At 35.5% G+C, this 16,975-nt stretch overlaps 1 protein-coding gene across 1 annotated transcript in view; it reads right to left on the bottom strand.

Moving 5' to 3' along the window:
- GPC5 (glypican 5) overlaps positions 1–16,975 on the bottom strand; it is a 587,425-nt gene that overhangs the window by 471,967 nt on the left and 98,483 nt on the right. The window contains exons 4-5 of the mRNA XM_015623392.2: positions 6,188–6,321; positions 2,152–2,277 (exon numbers count right to left, since the gene is read on the bottom strand). Coding sequence (XP_015478878.1) covers positions 2,152–2,277; positions 6,188–6,321 — 260 coding nt within the window. The remainder of the gene's footprint in view (positions 1–2,151; positions 2,278–6,187; positions 6,322–16,975) is intronic.

Consider the following 16,975-nt stretch of genomic DNA (forward strand, 5'->3'; position numbering starts at 1 on the left):
TAGTTGTAAAAAACCCTTATCTTGGTCAAAGTGAAGGACAGCTTTTTACCCTTCAGTGACAAAAGAACATAAACAAATACAATTGAACAAAGGGCATTTTGACTGAATAAGAAGGCAAAGTGAAAGGGTGGAAGAGGACAGATCTGAGTGCCTTCATAAAGATACTGAAGCAGTAGATTGTGCACCACAATATATTTAGTGTACAATCAGAGGTCTTGAGATGTAGGAACTAATCTGAAGGTCTCAGCTCCATTTGATAATCTAGAGCAATTCAGAATTTCCTGCTCTTCTAGTTTTAATCATCATTCTGTACTTGTATTATCTACAATTCAGCTCTTTCAGAAAGATGACACTGACATTTGCTGACCAAAAATATAAAAATATATATACTTTATATATACATACAAAGACAAAATATTTTCAATAAGAAAATTTTTAAGTTTAACTAATACCAAAGTGTTATTTCTTTCTTTTAAGATACAGTGCTTTTGTCACCCATTACATCCTTGGGTGGATCCAATAATAAGTATATTGCATGTATATTGTATGCAATATATATTGTATTATATATTTATATAAGCATATGTGTATATATATTTATTAGCATATATATTAAATTACTTTTAAAGAACACTATGAATTTATAAAATTTAGAGAATGTTTGTTTTATCAGGAGCTTAGTGTCTAATCAATCAAAATCAAACAGTAAAGTATCATAGTATAAACAAAGTAATAGTATAATAATATAACATAATAATATACAGTATAATACTATACTATACTACATTAGAATATAATATAGGTTTGAAAATATCTAATATATTATTAGTAAGTATATAAGCAGCCAAAAATAATAATAGATAACCTTGTTCTTGGTGAATCTGTAATTACAAGACCCTCACTTTATATTGTTACTGAAATATTTGCTAGGAATATTTTAAGTGAACCAGGGATTGGTCAGAAAAACAAAACCAAGGAAGTACAGTTGAGATTAAACCTCAAATACAGTTACCTGAAGAAGGAACATGGCATCTTCAGAAGATTGTTGAAATCCTGGGACAAAGGTTGTGAGACTGTCAAGGGAATCAACCACTCACTGGACCTTGGTGCTACCAAAGCACAGGACTGCCCAAGAAGATAAAGAAAAGTGGGCCTGCAGCTGTTTGCTAAAAAGATGTCCATTAAGTTCCCTTAGGTATCAATCAACAAATGACAGCTCCTATCTAACTTTTTAGAGATACCTAAAGGTGCATATTGTCCACTGCTCTATTTGCTATCTCACACTTTACTAACTCTCCTCACAGCCTTCTTTGACATGACCATTGATACGACCTACTAATACACACCACATTAACATCATGACTTATAATTAACTGCAATGAACTTTTCAATATTTTGCTCTTTGTCACCAGGAAGGAAAGGATTTCCTGCTCAGAGAAATACTTGTTTTAGTGATCAAAGCAATAAAGCAAAAACAGAGATCAGGTCTCTGAAAATCTTTCTGCCATCCAAAAATGTTAGTGTTTTATAAGCTGTGTAATATATTGACTCCAGAGACACACATCTAGGACTGTAGCAGTTTATTATCTCTTCTTTGCCACTGCTGCTGAATGATGTCTCCCAAGCTGCTGCATATATAAAAAAAATACGTGTTTCACTTTTAAAATGTTTTATCTTTACGTTTAGTTTTCAATTCTCTCATGGGAAAACATATATATATATTAAGAGATTACTTCATACTTCACAGCCAGAGAAGGTTTTAAGCTTGAGTCCATTACCACACACTGCATTAAAAGAAGCACTTTATGAAAACCAACTCAAACAAAAATACATATTCTTTTTGTCCAACTGTATTTCGTAAATGCCAATCAAGCTTCTTTTCCAGCAAAAGTTTAGGTGTTGTAAATTTGAAGGAAAAATGTCTGAAGAACATTGGAAATATTTTTTTCTTTTTCCTAAACAGAGATGCAGGGAGATTTTCTTGACTGTGTAGAGGTGACACCTGAGAGAAGGGAACTCGTGCTTATTTATTTATTTTTCAAACTAATCTTGACACAGACACAGGGAAACGCCTTACCAACTTGAACAGAAGCTGTTTTAGAGAAACGTGACTTGCAAGAGAAAAAAGACAAAAGTGAGGCAGAAAGCTACCTTCTTACGACATCTTCTCCATTCCAACACGGGAGTCCATCGGCAGCTGCCAGCTCATTCCCGCACAGCTGATCCGCCAGGCTGCCGTAAAAGGCTCTGTAGAGACGGAGGTGGCTGATAAATTCTCTGCACATGGGAACACGAGAAGTAATTGTCAGTGCCAACCAACAATATTAGGCTGTCTTGCTGCTGTGCATTTCTAAAAGACAAGGAATGTTTTTATTCCATTACACTCCAGTGGTTCCAGTGATAGTTTAAATTGATCTGTCAATAGATGAGTTTGATTATTTTAGATATGCTTCATTAGTTTACAAAGCTGATACTCCCAATTTACGTCAATAAAAAAAAAAACAAAACAACAACCCTGCTTCACATATGCTTTGGAACAGGAACTATTTTCTTTCAACTTAAAATTTTCTTGTATTGCAATGATACAGTTTTCAATATTATAGCTGGACAAACAGACAAAAAAAATGCTCCAAAAAAAGAACAGCAAATAAAAAAACAAGTGCATATGAATGTCTCCTGTTTTTCAAAAGTGTTGACAAGAAGTCTCCCACATATCTTTACAAATACTACAAAAAATATTTTTTTAAGTTATGCAGCAAGTCAAGATTTAGGTAAAATGGGTTTTAGATGTAGGTGTAAAGTATTTAGTAAAGATTTAAATAACTGTCTGAAGGATTGTATCAGTTCTACCATGTGCTGTGCTGGCAGGTTATAAATTATGTATTGTTATTTTAAATAATTTTCAAGTTACCCCGAGGTAATGATAAGGTTTTGTACTTAATTCAAAACAAATGAATTACTTTTTACTTGGTATGTTCTTAACAGAATTGTGATATTTAATATAAATTGTTTATTTTTGTTTTGAAAATCTCATCCTGGGAGACCCTTTCCTACTGGGAAAAATTACAATACTTATTCATTCTGGAATGGAACATGACACATTACTGAGTTATCTATGACCTGCAGGCACAAAGAAAAGCCACACCAAATACTGTACTCATTGCCCTGTAACCCAGCAAGCTCCACTTTATGTTAACTTTTATAGTGTCTGGAGTTGTTAAAAAATGACAGAAATAGTATATACAATTCCCTATATTTAGTCACCATAGGACTAAAATGCTATAGGGAATTTGATTGTTCAGTATTGTTTACTTCAAATTAAACCAGATAAAACATCAGTGATTTATACACTCCATCATTTAAAAAGCCATACATTCTTTCATGTAATAGGGCAAAGATTTTAGAAAAACCACAGTGGTTTTGATTTACTCTGTCTGTTAAATGTGATGTGAGTGCCCTACTAATTCTAAAACTACAGGTCTGAAAAATATCATGTAGGGTCAATTTTGACTATGCATCATATAATTGCCTATGTGCATTAGGTTTTAAATATGATTCATGCACACTCTCCTAGACATGAATAGTTATATACTTTATTTCCCCACACCCAAAATTTAATCCAGTGTGCACAGTGGGTTTGCAATTTCCCTCCAAATGCCACTGAGTGGATTGATTTTGATTTTGTCTATGCTTTCTGTCAACATTCCGGGTGAAAAATACTGTTCAGAGAGACCTCTCAAAATGAACAGTTGGAATTTCTTCTGAAGAAGAAATAAAAATGAATAAATATAGCTGTCATAATATCTTGTCACAAACTGCATTCTAACAGAAAGGCCATTCAGTTTATTAGCAAATACATCCTGAGGCAAAACTAAATTTAATAGAGAAGTAATAACTGATTTCAGTCCCTGTTGATGTCTGACCAAAGCAGTTAGAAGGGCAAATGGTATGAATGTCAATTTCCACATGATCATCCTCTAGACCAGATAGCATGTAATTATAGGCAGCTGAGCACAAATGTGCAATTACAGTCAGTGGAAGTTGGAGACACTTTTTATCTGTTTATTCAGAAATGTTCTTTTATTTATTTATTTGTTTATTTTACAATTTCATCCTCTGCACTAGAAGGTATCTGCAGTATGAATGTCTGGAGAAAAAAAAAAGCATTACATATTATAAAGTTTGTATGTTGAGATGGAAGGGTTTGCTTGGATTTTTTAAAATTCATCTAACAATTTTTTGGCATCAAAAGAACAAAGAAATTTCTTCTGCTTCTTGAACCAAACACTATCAGAAAATGCCAGCTTAGGTCCAATGGTAAAAATATTTCAGGAGAAGTACAGGTAGCAGCAGCCCAACATGTACTTTAAAATGTAAACTTTCATCTGGAAATGCATTTGGAAAACAGAAGCACCAAAGGAGGTAATAAAGGTGGAGTTAGAGAAGAGCACTTCCTTAAGAGCATGCTGCAAGCACTTGCTGAAGTCATACTTACATGTGAGGTTCTTACAGTTGCTATGGGAATATAAAGTGAAATGTAAAGTGGTTGTGACTAATAAGGAAAGAGGTGATCCAGGAGGTAGCAACTGCAGATGATATCAGATAGGAATATCTAGTGTTCTTTGCTTTGAAACATGGAACAGTCATGGTTTAAGTGAGATTTTAGAATATAGTATTGTGTTTTGCAGAGGGTTACCAATCAGAAAACATCAAGAACCTGCTTAGCTACATGTAACTGAGAAACATGGACCCGTTTAATGGGTATTCCCTGAAAAAACTTCTCTGCTCGCTAAAGAAAACTTCTTTTTTGCATATCTTTCTGTTACCACAAATGTTTTGAAAACTCTGCATTTATATTTTAGATTGTGATTTTTTTCTCTACTACTTAGTAACTGAAGGTCCTTGAACTGAGAATAGTTTGCCTTGAAGCTCAGAGGCACTTTTTCTTCTCCAGACATCAGGAGTGAGCAATTATTCCCTGCAATGCTCTCACTTCAGTTTCCTTCCGCACTACAAAGTGAAATGAGAGGAAAAAAGAGGACAAAGAAAACTCCTCTGTATTTTAGCAAACATTATGACAGAAATGAAATTTCTGATTTTAACTTCGTGCTTTATTTTCAGAATGGAGCCTTTAATCTTAACTGCAACACTCCTAATGCCTTACAGTGCTATTACTTCTTACAGTCATTAAAAACCTCATTAACTTGTCTAAACATAGACTGGCCTTTGAGATTCCTTCAACTACCTAAAATATCTGCAGAAAGATGGAGGCAATCACAGAATCATAAAATCTGTTGATTTGGAAGAAACTCACAAGGATCTTCGAGTCCAACTCTTAGCCCTGCACAGGACCATCCTCAATAGTCTCATCATGTGTCTGAGAGTATGTTCCAAACATTTCTTCAGCTCTGTCAGGCTTGAACTCTGTGATACAACTTATGGGACACCTGCATCCTTCTCGGCAGGAGAAAATCCATTGGGATGCCCCAGGGTATTTCTGAGTGGCACTGGATGTTTGCAGACGTGTGGGCAGCCCTCCTCTCCAGACAGTGTAATGGCAGCTCAAACACCTAACTCACACAGTTACACAAAGTTCACCCTGCAATGCTGAGCCAGGTTTAAATTAAATCTCCAGGCCTCTGCAGTCACTTCAATTCATAATACCAGCAAAAGAGCCAGAGAAAAAAATTCATCAGCTCTTGCTTGAACAAGGCTTTCAAGATTTAGTCCCAAATGCTTACTTGTCTCTTTCTTTATAGCAGAAAGGTGTGTAAGAAAAGTAATTCATTTTTTCTGTCTCATCATCTTGTACAAACAGTTTTCTGTAAAAAGCTACAGTCACTTTTTGTCAGATTTAATAATGCCTGCTGATATGTAAAGTTAAATGTAATTCAAAAAATTAAACATAACACTAACACTCATTCTATCTATGTTATCCACCCTCCTAAATATCTTAAACCACATCAAATGTCCGTGGTTGTATGTCCATTATTTCTGAAAACAAAATCTAGCCATGAAATTACCCTCTCCAACATGTAACAGAGTAGACTGTGTTGCTAAAATGTTTCTTCCTTTGGAGACTTTATTCTCTAGTAATGCATGCCATTGCATTGAGCATAATCTACGCCCTTGTAAAATTAATGGCTTACTTTATTCTTTCTTTCTGGCTGTAAAACTAATGTCTTACTTTCTTCTGTTGGTGAGTGTTTCTTCACTGTCTCTGGAGAACATCTTCAAGCCTTGATTATCTTTGTTCTGATCAAAGGAGCAACCTGGAGACTGTTTAGGCTTCCTTACAGGAGGACCACATATCTTATTCACCTAAAGAAAAAAAAGGCCAAAAGAAGAAGGAAAGAACACATGTAAGAAACAATTGTTATGCATCTCTCAATTCAGTTTCACTACATTTTAACAAGAAAGAAAAAAAGAAAGACGAAGAACATAATTATCATACAATGTAATACTGTATCCATAATGAATGCAGCAAACACATAATTAGACATTTTATAGTAGGAAAAAAAACAGTAAAAGCATCCCTTTTTAAGGCATACCAAGTGTAGAAGAAAATCACCACGTATTTTATTGATTGTGGCTTTTTTTTTCTTACCCATAAGGAAGTAATATTTTTTTTTATATAGACAGTATTGGTAACCTCAGAGAATATGATGTGTTGTGAACAGCCGCATATTTCCATTTCTTCTGTAATGTATCCCAATCACATTTATAATATGCATTGAACTTTGTGCCTTCTTTCAGGGTTGATGAATTATTATGGTATGTTCAGCGCAGTTACCAAAGATATAGTAAACAGCATGGTGGAAACTTGCATTACAACATTGAAAGATGTTAAGGTAATGACCCAAGATGTAAGTTTAATGATATTGGAACACAGATGTTGAAAATATCAAGGAATTTTATGTCTGGCTTTCTGATCTAGATGTCAATAGATAAAAATTCACATGAAATCTCATTTTCTTCATAAAATGTGATACTGAGCATTTTGTATGACATAGGACATCAATCCACATTCTTAGCTCATTACTTTTCCTAGTCATTGAATAAAAATAATTAGGAATATACATATATATATATATATATATATATACACACATTTATTAAATAAGAGATAGTTATGCTTGTAATCACATCTGACAAGATATATTAAGCAGACTGAACAGCATGCATTTGTGTAAGCTAGCACTGGTGAAAAACTAATACTGTATGTGATTTATTAAAACTTGGTAGTCAGTAAGGAGTCAACTTTCAGACAGAAAAAGGAAGACAGGAGATCAATGTGGTGTCTAAGGCAGGCACCCAATTTTGAAGCAGAAACATATTCAAAATGCTACCATGTGAAGGAAGGAACATGTATGCTACACAACAAGGATTATTGTTTCCTATTGCTTTTTATATCCCCGCATTTAAGAACAGAGACAGTAAATAAATCTCATTTTCAAGTTATCATCATGCACTAAAGAAAGAAGTGCAAGTCTTAGGGACCATCTTTCCAAGCAACAACTCCTTTAGAGCTAGTTAAGAAATACATTTAAAATTTAAAATAGAATAAACACACCTAATTTTAATGAGATTTCTGTCAAGCATGTTGCATGTGGTGATAATGAAAGACTCATTGAATGTACTTGTTTAGGGAAAAAGAAGAAATAATCAGCATTATTACTACATAAGAAATAGTGTTCACCTTATGATTTGAAATTGAAGGTAAAGTTGAAAATGAGTAGTTCTTTTAGGCCGTGGTTCACAAGTCACAGCTCAGGCAGCCAAGTTATACTTTAGTCCCCCTTCAAATGAAATACATGATTTTACCTGCAAGACAATGATCTCTGGACATATGACTAATGTCCTTTAAGGGATTACACTTTGAACATCACTTGAGGCATTCATTTCACAGTTTCTTCTTAGAGGCAGTGATTCCTTGGACAGCATCTTACAACATTCCTTCTTGTCCTCAAAGTCAGTTTCAAACCTCCCTCATACTATTGCCCCCATTACGTCTTCAGAACATATTAAGTCATATTCCACCAGCTTAACTGGACTCCCCATTTCCCCCCTTCTAATTCTCTACACTTTTTCTATGCTTCATGCATCCTTATGCAAGTTTGCTCCTTCAGTTCCAGCCTCTGCAGCAGCACATCCCTTCAGCCACTCTATGCGAATATAATGGAGATTTATATACCAGAGACACAAAATGTTTCCATCATTTTACTTGTCTCACTTTTATCATATTCTTTTATGCTCACTGATGTGACACAGGGAGTATTATGCTTATGATCAGCTTTTATGACAAAGCAACTGATTGTTCAAACTGCCTCAGTTCCAGTTTCCCATACACGCTTCTGCTACACTTTGTTTTACCAAGAATAAAAATAAGAGAGTGAGAGTCAGATCCAGATGTTTGGGAAGGAGGCCCTGTCTCAGGACAGGCCTGGGTCAGATGTATAGGGTGTTGTAGGTCTCAAGGTGCCTGGCACATCTGAACAAGGCACCTTTGCTGTCCAGGCACTTGCAGAGCCTGACTGCAGGGTGAGAGCCTGTGGGGAGAGGAGAAACAGGGTGGAAATGACTTGCTGGCTAATGGAGCCCCTGAGCAGATGACTACCAGTCCTTCAATGAGAAAAAAAGAAAAGGAAAAAAAAAATAAAATGGTTCCATCTATAATAAACGGAAAAAAACTCATACACATATTCATGTTCACTAGGAAAACAAGAGAATCCACATCTATCCGTATTTCTTGAATTTGCAATAAAGTCTCATCATGTTTTTATCTGATTAAAATGAACAAAAAATTATTTTTTTACGGTCATAGTGACTTGGAATATGGATGGTACTTGTTTTATATGTGCTGTACATAAACAGTTGTTTCAAAATACTGTCTAACAGCCTTCCTCTGTTCACTTTGAGTCAATGTCTCAAGAAATGCATTTGCAATACTTGGAAATTTGCATTCACTGATACATGTAAATACAAACATTAGTTTCCAATACAAAAACTTTCTTAAAAATTAATGCTAGGTAAACTTTAAATATAAAAATAAAATAAAAACCAGTAATTATCTGAAATGTCTTTTTAAGAACTGATTTTTTCCCCAGTGTTGGGAAATTCTGAAAATTCTAATAAAAACCATTACAAAAAAGCACCACATACACCTCTGCCATTCTCACAAAGATATGCATGACAGTAATCATACTGCTGAGAACTCTGCTGTGTTGATGACAGCAGCAGTACAAAATCAGCTCTTTAGCAGTCATTTTTTCAGACACAGATACTGAAGAACGAGCTACTTCAGCATTTTACAGTGGTGATGTCAGCATCTCTGTTACCTTTCTCATATCTGTGATATTTAAACCTCTGGGACCACTGGCTTTGTGCAGTGCTGGTTCTTCTTTCTGTGTTTGGTACATCATACTCATTTTGCTCACCCAGCTGAACCCAGCCTGGGGATTTTTAACTGTTCAGTAGTGTCTGTCACTTTTATGTCATTAACTTTATGTGCATAAAAATTTACTTTTGCCTCCCTTACTAGCCCAGTCTTCATTATCTATCACCTGGCTTCTGCAGTAAACTTGTGCACATGAAAATGTCATGTACTGTTGTCTTGCCTTCAGGTGCTTGTTCTGTCTGTGAGCCAAATAATTTATAACTCAAATATGCCAGTATTTCATTTCCCAGTACAGGGCTGGTGACAGTCTAAAAACCAGATAAATACAGCTTCCATAATAATGTCTGCTTTGTATTAATTTTTAACGCATTCTTTATATCTTCAGGAAGAAGTACATGTGGTGAGCCTAACACCACCTAATTGTATTTCTTGTGTTTTCTGAAGGACTGGAATTATATCCATTAGCTACATTGTTTCTTAATTCTTAGTCCTTGGAATGCAAAATTAACCTTCCAATTGAGAAATCATTCAGTGCTATTACTGCCAGTCTTGAGAGACTGGAATCATAACTTTGAGAGAAGAGCAATGCTCTCACTACCCTCCTGAACTAATAAATGACCATTTTGCAGCAGTATCTCATCAGAATGTATTCTTACTATGTTTCAGCTTCGCTGGAATGGGATTTCCTCTGAATGTTTCCACAAACAGCATTCTTCTTGTCTTCAAAAACAGTGTGTAAAATGATCCTCAAAGGGGATGAAAAATAAAAAATTGAAACTGAAAAAATCATCAGAAAAATAGTTCATTGAGATACCTCCTACTGAATTTCAGGAAGAATAAAAGCCTTCCACAAAATTTTAAAAAAGGCAAGCCTCAGAAACTTGCTAGGATATTTTCTTTCTTTTTTTTCCCCTTTTTTGAAATGTTCTTAAATACCACACAATATTTAAGGGCATAAAAAGAAACCTCAGAAAATTATAAAACTCCTGATTTTCACAGTTCAGACAAACCTATTGTCATTATAGTCAGCATGCTGCTATTATGCACGATTTGTATACCACAGTATGATGACTGAGTTAATTAAAAGCTCTTGTAATAACCACGCAGTTAAATTGCAATTAGTGCCACACGTGAACTTTACGACAGTTTGATTTTGCTTTGTGTGATTCCTTAGAATATCTATCAAACGACAGTTTGATTTTGCTTTGTGTGATTCCTTAGAATATCTATCTGATTACTCACAGTTTGGAAAACTGGAGCATTATAAACCTTTGTATTTAAACAGGAGTGAAAAATGATGGGAGCATCATATCAATAATGGTCGGACACTATCCTCTAAGTTCAGACACTCAGTATGACAAATGTGACACATTCTTTGTTTCAGTTTTGGTTTGTGCCTTTTGCTCTTTTTCCCACTATGCAAATGGTTCTTTCTGACTTCAGCATTTCTACTGAAATTATTTTACATCAAATGATGTAAGCAAACAATGCACAGTCCTGTGATGCACTTCAAACTAGATTTACCAAGTCTCAGTAGACTCAAGTCTTAATGCCTGCATGGATCATGACTACACTGATGCCTTCCAGATCTGAGAGACTGGATCCATCTAGTTAAAACCTGACATATACTGAATTTATCTCTAGGAAATCCTAGAGATATATACATATATGTATCAAAAACTTACATTGTTTGCTAAACTTACCAAAACAAACATGGAAGAGTCAAAGGAAATCTTTAAATAAAGGAAAAGACAGCTTTCAGACTCCTGATTCTGATACCCAGCCAGATCTGAGTAAAAGACCAAGATGTTTTGGACCCAGAGAGGTGTCTTCTCCCCTGTTCCTTAATGCACAGTACAGTCTAAGTGACTAGCTATGCCATAGTCTGATTTTTATTTAATACAAGTTTTAGTTAGTGATTAGTCTGGTGGCTTTCAGTCCTAGTTGTCAGATTGTAAACTTCCAACAGTCCTTGCAGTTAAAACCCCTCAAACACTCATGAGCTAATAGACAGCTGAAATCTAATAACCCTAAAACAAAGCCAGAATGAAATATCAGGCTGGTTGCAAATATATGTGTTACAAATGAAATTGTGTTTAACTTTTTTAAATTTTTTTTCTTTCTAGAAATACCCAAGGAACACTTTCTTTTAGAAACATATTCTTGGTGAGCCACCAGCATTTCCAGCACCAGATTGCTAATCAAACTACCAAAGGTATTGATCAAGGAAAACAATGTATTAAACTGTTACAGCTTCCTTGGTTTGTTTTGTTTCAGCTAAACCACGAGAGGGAGCATCAGTATTTCAGTATTCCCAAGCACTTCAGCAGCCTTTTATTGCTTTTGGGGGTTTTGGTTTTGTTGTTTTGTTGTTTTTTTTCTTGGAACAGTTGCTCATTTAATCTCAAACTTCTGTTTCAAAGAAAAATGCATTTTGATATATGAGAGGGTGCACATGGCATGGGAAATTAAAGTATTCCCTATTGAGACAAATTCCAAGGTTTTGAAAACCTTGCATGAGGTAATAATTGTCTGTTTTCCCCTTCAGAACAGGAAAAAATTTAATCATTAAAATTTAATCATTAATGTGAGGAGAGACTGGTGAAGTACTGGTGAGACTGGTGTGCTACTCAGGAAAACCGTGAACAAATTGTGTTATTTTCTTTGCTTTCTTTGCAAATTTTGTCTTCTTTATTTATGACTACTTGACTCTAACAGTATGTCTCAGACATAGAGAAATAAGCAAGTTCTGGAGTTACAGTGGAAAATTACAAGATTCATACCTACACTTAAGTATTTTACAGAATTTGCAGAAGTCCATGACAAGTGAAGAGGAAAACATTGTGAACAAAAGCCTAGAGAATTAGAGAGCAAAGATGACACTTAGAATGCTTGCTCAAATTACTAAACAATTTAGAATCCCATGAAAGACAAATCTTAAATAGACTTGCCAGCTAATGATATTTTCAAAGAAATTTTATTCAAAATTGAAATTGAAATTTCAGGTGATACATGAAAATGCGCAGTTATAATTTTTCAGGAGACATAGAGTTGGAAGGGTTTCAAGCTCAAACCCAACCAGGTGGTATTGAGGAAAAGTAAGCTGCAGATGTACAGAATGTACACCCACCAGCAAGGCAGTGGTAGCCTCCTCAGGAATAAAATTGAAGGATTATATGTTGGAAATAAAAGGGAAGTAATTTTCTGTCATATATAAATTGAAGTACAACTTGGAGATACTGAACTAATAATTCCACTTGGTTTGGCACTATGCAGCTCCACAGCCATGGGGAAATGCTCCATACCTGGAAGTATTCAAGGCCAGGCTGGATGGGACCTTGAACATCTGGTCTATTGGAAAGAGTCCCTGTCCATGGCAAGGGGGTGGAACTAGATGATCTTTAAAGTTCCTTGCAATGCAAACCATTCTGTGAGTCAACAAAATCTTCAGCCAAGACCAAGGAAAGAGACAAAAATGCAAAGAGTTTGGAAACCAGCTTTTGATAATCAGATTTTTTTCATATGGTTTTGTAAAAGACTGCTGTTCAAGCTGTTGGATTCTAGAAGTCACAGTCCCCAACTTTCACATGGTTGCGACTCATATCCTCCTCCTACTACTACATTTATCAAAATCAGTAATCCTGTCCAAGTTCTTGAGAGTCTTGAGACTGTTCTCATATCTTGTCAGTGTTTAATTATCTCTGCTTTCCTTCGTAATTTTGCATGTTTGGGATTACAAAAAGAAATCTAAGAGCCCATTAAATATGAGCTACTTAATATACTTTTAATTTGTGTCTTCTGGTCTTTAATTACTAAAATTGTAAATGGTTTTAATTCTGCTGTTCCATTCATGAGGGACTAACACTCAGCAAGTCTGGCAGTAAAAATACTTTCTCCTCCTGAATGGAGCTGGGAGGGAAGGAAATGATTTTTCTTTTTTTTTTACTTTAAATGACTTAATGTCAGGGGAAATCCGAATGTTCTCAGCCAAGTTACCCTGTAGCCAGAACACAGCACTGCCAGTTCAAACTCTTCAAAGGCAGTTCAACAAAAACTGCTTCTTATGAGAGGCTGCCAGCTCTCCCGATCCAAGACTGCTTCAGCGGATGCCAAGGTGTTTCATTTATGTTCATTGAAAACTTCACTCTGTGGTTCTCCTCCAGAAAGAAATTATATAAAACCGACAGTAGCCTTTCCCAAAGATCAGCTGCTTGTGTGTAGTTTGAATGATTTATTTATGCTTTCTTGTGGTCCAAATATACTTCATTACTCTTTATTCTGTGTGCCCAGCTCTAACACAGAGGGCTAATATTGTACTGTCTTGTAGGACACAGGCAGAATTGTTCTTTAAATCTAGGTCTAAGACTATCGAGGGTCATCTGTGTAAACCAAAAGAAATTCATTAGAAGTGTGATTGTCAATGAAGGCAGAATTGAGGCTCCATAACCTTTATCAGGCACATAACTCAAAACAAAAAACGTATTTTCAATTTACAATACATGACGAACTAGTGAAAGCAAACCAAGGTGGTTCCATCAGCATATCTGCACAATGTATTTACACCTTCTTGCAGGCTGGAATTTATGTTGCAAAATTGTAAAGAGCAGTGCAGTTTTGTTAGCAAAATCCATAACTAAAGAAAGTTAATAAAATCATGTCCACTTAAATTAACAGTCATAATGCATTATTTCATTTAGCATTAGACACTGTCACTAACTCTCTATAACTGGAGGGTCATCTTTTCATGATAATAAGAATAAAAAAACATCCGAAAAAAAGGAGGAAAAGCCCACTATATAGTTAGTATTTCAGAGAACCTATGTGTTTTTCCCCATCTCAAACTGCAGCTTACAAGATCAATGTTTCTGCTTTCTGTATCTGTATATTAAGTGTTTCAGTACTTCCTCACTCTCTTCTTTGAAGCTGGGAAAACCAGTTTTCTTTGAAGATTTTCAGCAATGTTCAAGATGGTCACTAATTCATACATGTTCAAGTATGAACCAAAACAGTCCAAAAAGCTCATTTGCTTCAAAATCTCTGGATTTACGCTTAAAAATGCTTTTCATTATATAGGGTTGGTAGTGATTTAAAAGCCAGCTAAGATACGAAAGTCTGCTCAGCTCAGTACCCCTCTCTCGGTGAAGTTACTCTGTTTCACAATGAAAAATGAAGAGCAGAGAAAAAACACATACACAGCTTACAGAAAGGATTGTTAGTGTTCTTCACACTTGTTCATGCCTTCTACTCATATTTGGGGAAGGAGTGAGAAGTCTCCTTCCTTCTCTTTTTGCAAATATGAAGAATCAGATCACAGTGTTTTCAGTCCCCCAGAGAATCTTCCTCACCTTCAGTCCAAGAGCCCAGTAGGCACAATGAGACAAACCTGCCACTGTGCCAAGCAGAGTTAGATCTAACATATCACCTAAACCCAGTCCATGATGGCAGCCCAGACTGCTTACTCTGCATTTTTCAGACCTCTGAGTCCCCATTAAGTCACTGGAAAGAGAAAAGCCATTTCAGATCTGTGTATTTTGCCCAAATTTCACCTAATCTTCTCTTATATATATATATATAAAAAAAAAAAAAAGAAAAAAAGAAAAGGGAAGGTATATTAAAGATCCTATGCCTTCCTGACATAACAGACCTCTATCTTAAAAAAGAAAAGCAGCAAAATTGAACCATTCAAAACACATTAAATACAAATGCATAATGCATGCTATGATATATTCCTACATTATTTACTTGGCATTCTAGATTGAACATATCTCATGTAAACCTGCACTACTCAGCACTGCTTGCCAAAGGCATGCGTGTGTATTGATAACTGTGGTGGTGTGGACTTGGCTAAGAGCCAAAGGCCCACCCAGCTGCTCTCTCACTCCTCCTCCTCTAAAGAATTAGGGGAGAAAAATAAGAAGAAAAAGCTTGTGGGTTGAGATTAAGACAAGATCATTCACCAGTTAATGTCATGGCCTTAGTTTGGGGAAGACTAAATATATAACAAATAAAAATAGATTACAACAGTGGGACACAAAATTCAGACTAGAAACACCCTTTTCCTATCTCCTCCATCTCAAGGTAAATCTCATTCCTTCATTTCTAGCTCTTCTGTTGCCCCTCAGTCCCCTAAGTACTGCAGGGGGCTCAGGGACTGGGGATTATTGTCAGTCCGTAATACCAGTGCAAACTTCAGCCCATACAAGTAACTCCCCTGTGGGAGACACAAGGGAGGAATCTGGACAATTTGACAAATGAATTTTAAAAAAAACACTTTTCAGGAAAGTGTGAGATGTGAACTTGACACTGGATTTGAACATCTTCTCATCAACAGTGAGAAATATCTCCTCTGTCATTTCCACATATGAAAAGGAAATTGGCAGAAAAAGAAGTGGAATAGGAAAGGATCTACCTTGAAAGTGGTACCAAAAGCTGAGATAACATATATTTAAATTCTGAAAAGCTGAGGAACACAGCAACTGATTTTGTTTAGATAGTTGTGGTTCCACGGTTTCATGTTCTGCTATTATACTTAAAATGTTGACAGAAACAAGTGCTTCCAGTGTTTGCCACACATCTCCCAGTGTAACATAAACCTTAACATAAAAGACAAACAGGATAGTTTATGTCCAGAAATGTCTATATATCTTGTCTTTCCAATTTGCATTTGAGTACAATGCCTTGCTATATCGAAGGAGCAGATCACAACCCTAACACCCAATTTTTCCACAATGTGCACATAGCTATGCAAGTATTATTGCTTCTACAGTATTCTGTGCATGATTTCAAGCCCTATTCCTACACATTAGAAAAAAGTAAAACAATGGCAGTGTAAAAGGACACCAATTTTGAGGATGATCCAGCAACATGGCATACAACTGTCATTCCAACAACAAAATGTTCTGACTCGTGATTACCACGATTTTTATGTTAGATGTTGTAGCAGGCATCTTCCTGTTACTGAATAAACACTGATTTCAGCCACAAAAAAAAAAACAACATAGGAACTTGTAGTAATATGTAGTGTGTGGTACAAATACCAGAAAAGAAGGTAACACTTCAGACCTTAGTAAATGAAAGGTACTGAAATATATAGAAAGGATGGATCAAAGAAAAAGAGATGGGAAGAGCTGTTCAATTGCTAAGTATCTTCAGGTAGGAATAAAGCCTACTATTTAATGAAAACAACTTTTCATTAGTTAGAAACAAGCCATAAACACTTTATTTGGTGATTTTCACTTTGTTTTCAAAGTTCTCCATTCTCTTTTCTGATGAACAAAACCCGACTTAGCTTCAGAATAAAACTTTTTGATAGATGCAAGAAGCTTTTCCATGATGAAACAACGGGGAAGTGAAATACAACACCACAAAAATGTGAATTTGACGGAGGTCATGACTGCAATAGACTTACTTCATGTTGCATTAAAAAAATGACATATGTATGGCATTATAAAAATATGCCATTATATAAATATGCTATGCTGTATCATACAAGTAGTACAGTTTTTTTACAGATATGGCTGGATGCATAAATGAATGGAGAGAACAGGAAGGTGATGGTCTTCAACTCTGTGTTAGCTG

The sequence above is a fragment of the Parus major genome, chromosome 1 (genome assembly GCF_001522545.3).
Source record: "Parus major isolate Abel chromosome 1, Parus_major1.1, whole genome shotgun sequence".
Taxonomy (NCBI): domain Eukaryota; kingdom Metazoa; phylum Chordata; class Aves; order Passeriformes; family Paridae; genus Parus; species Parus major.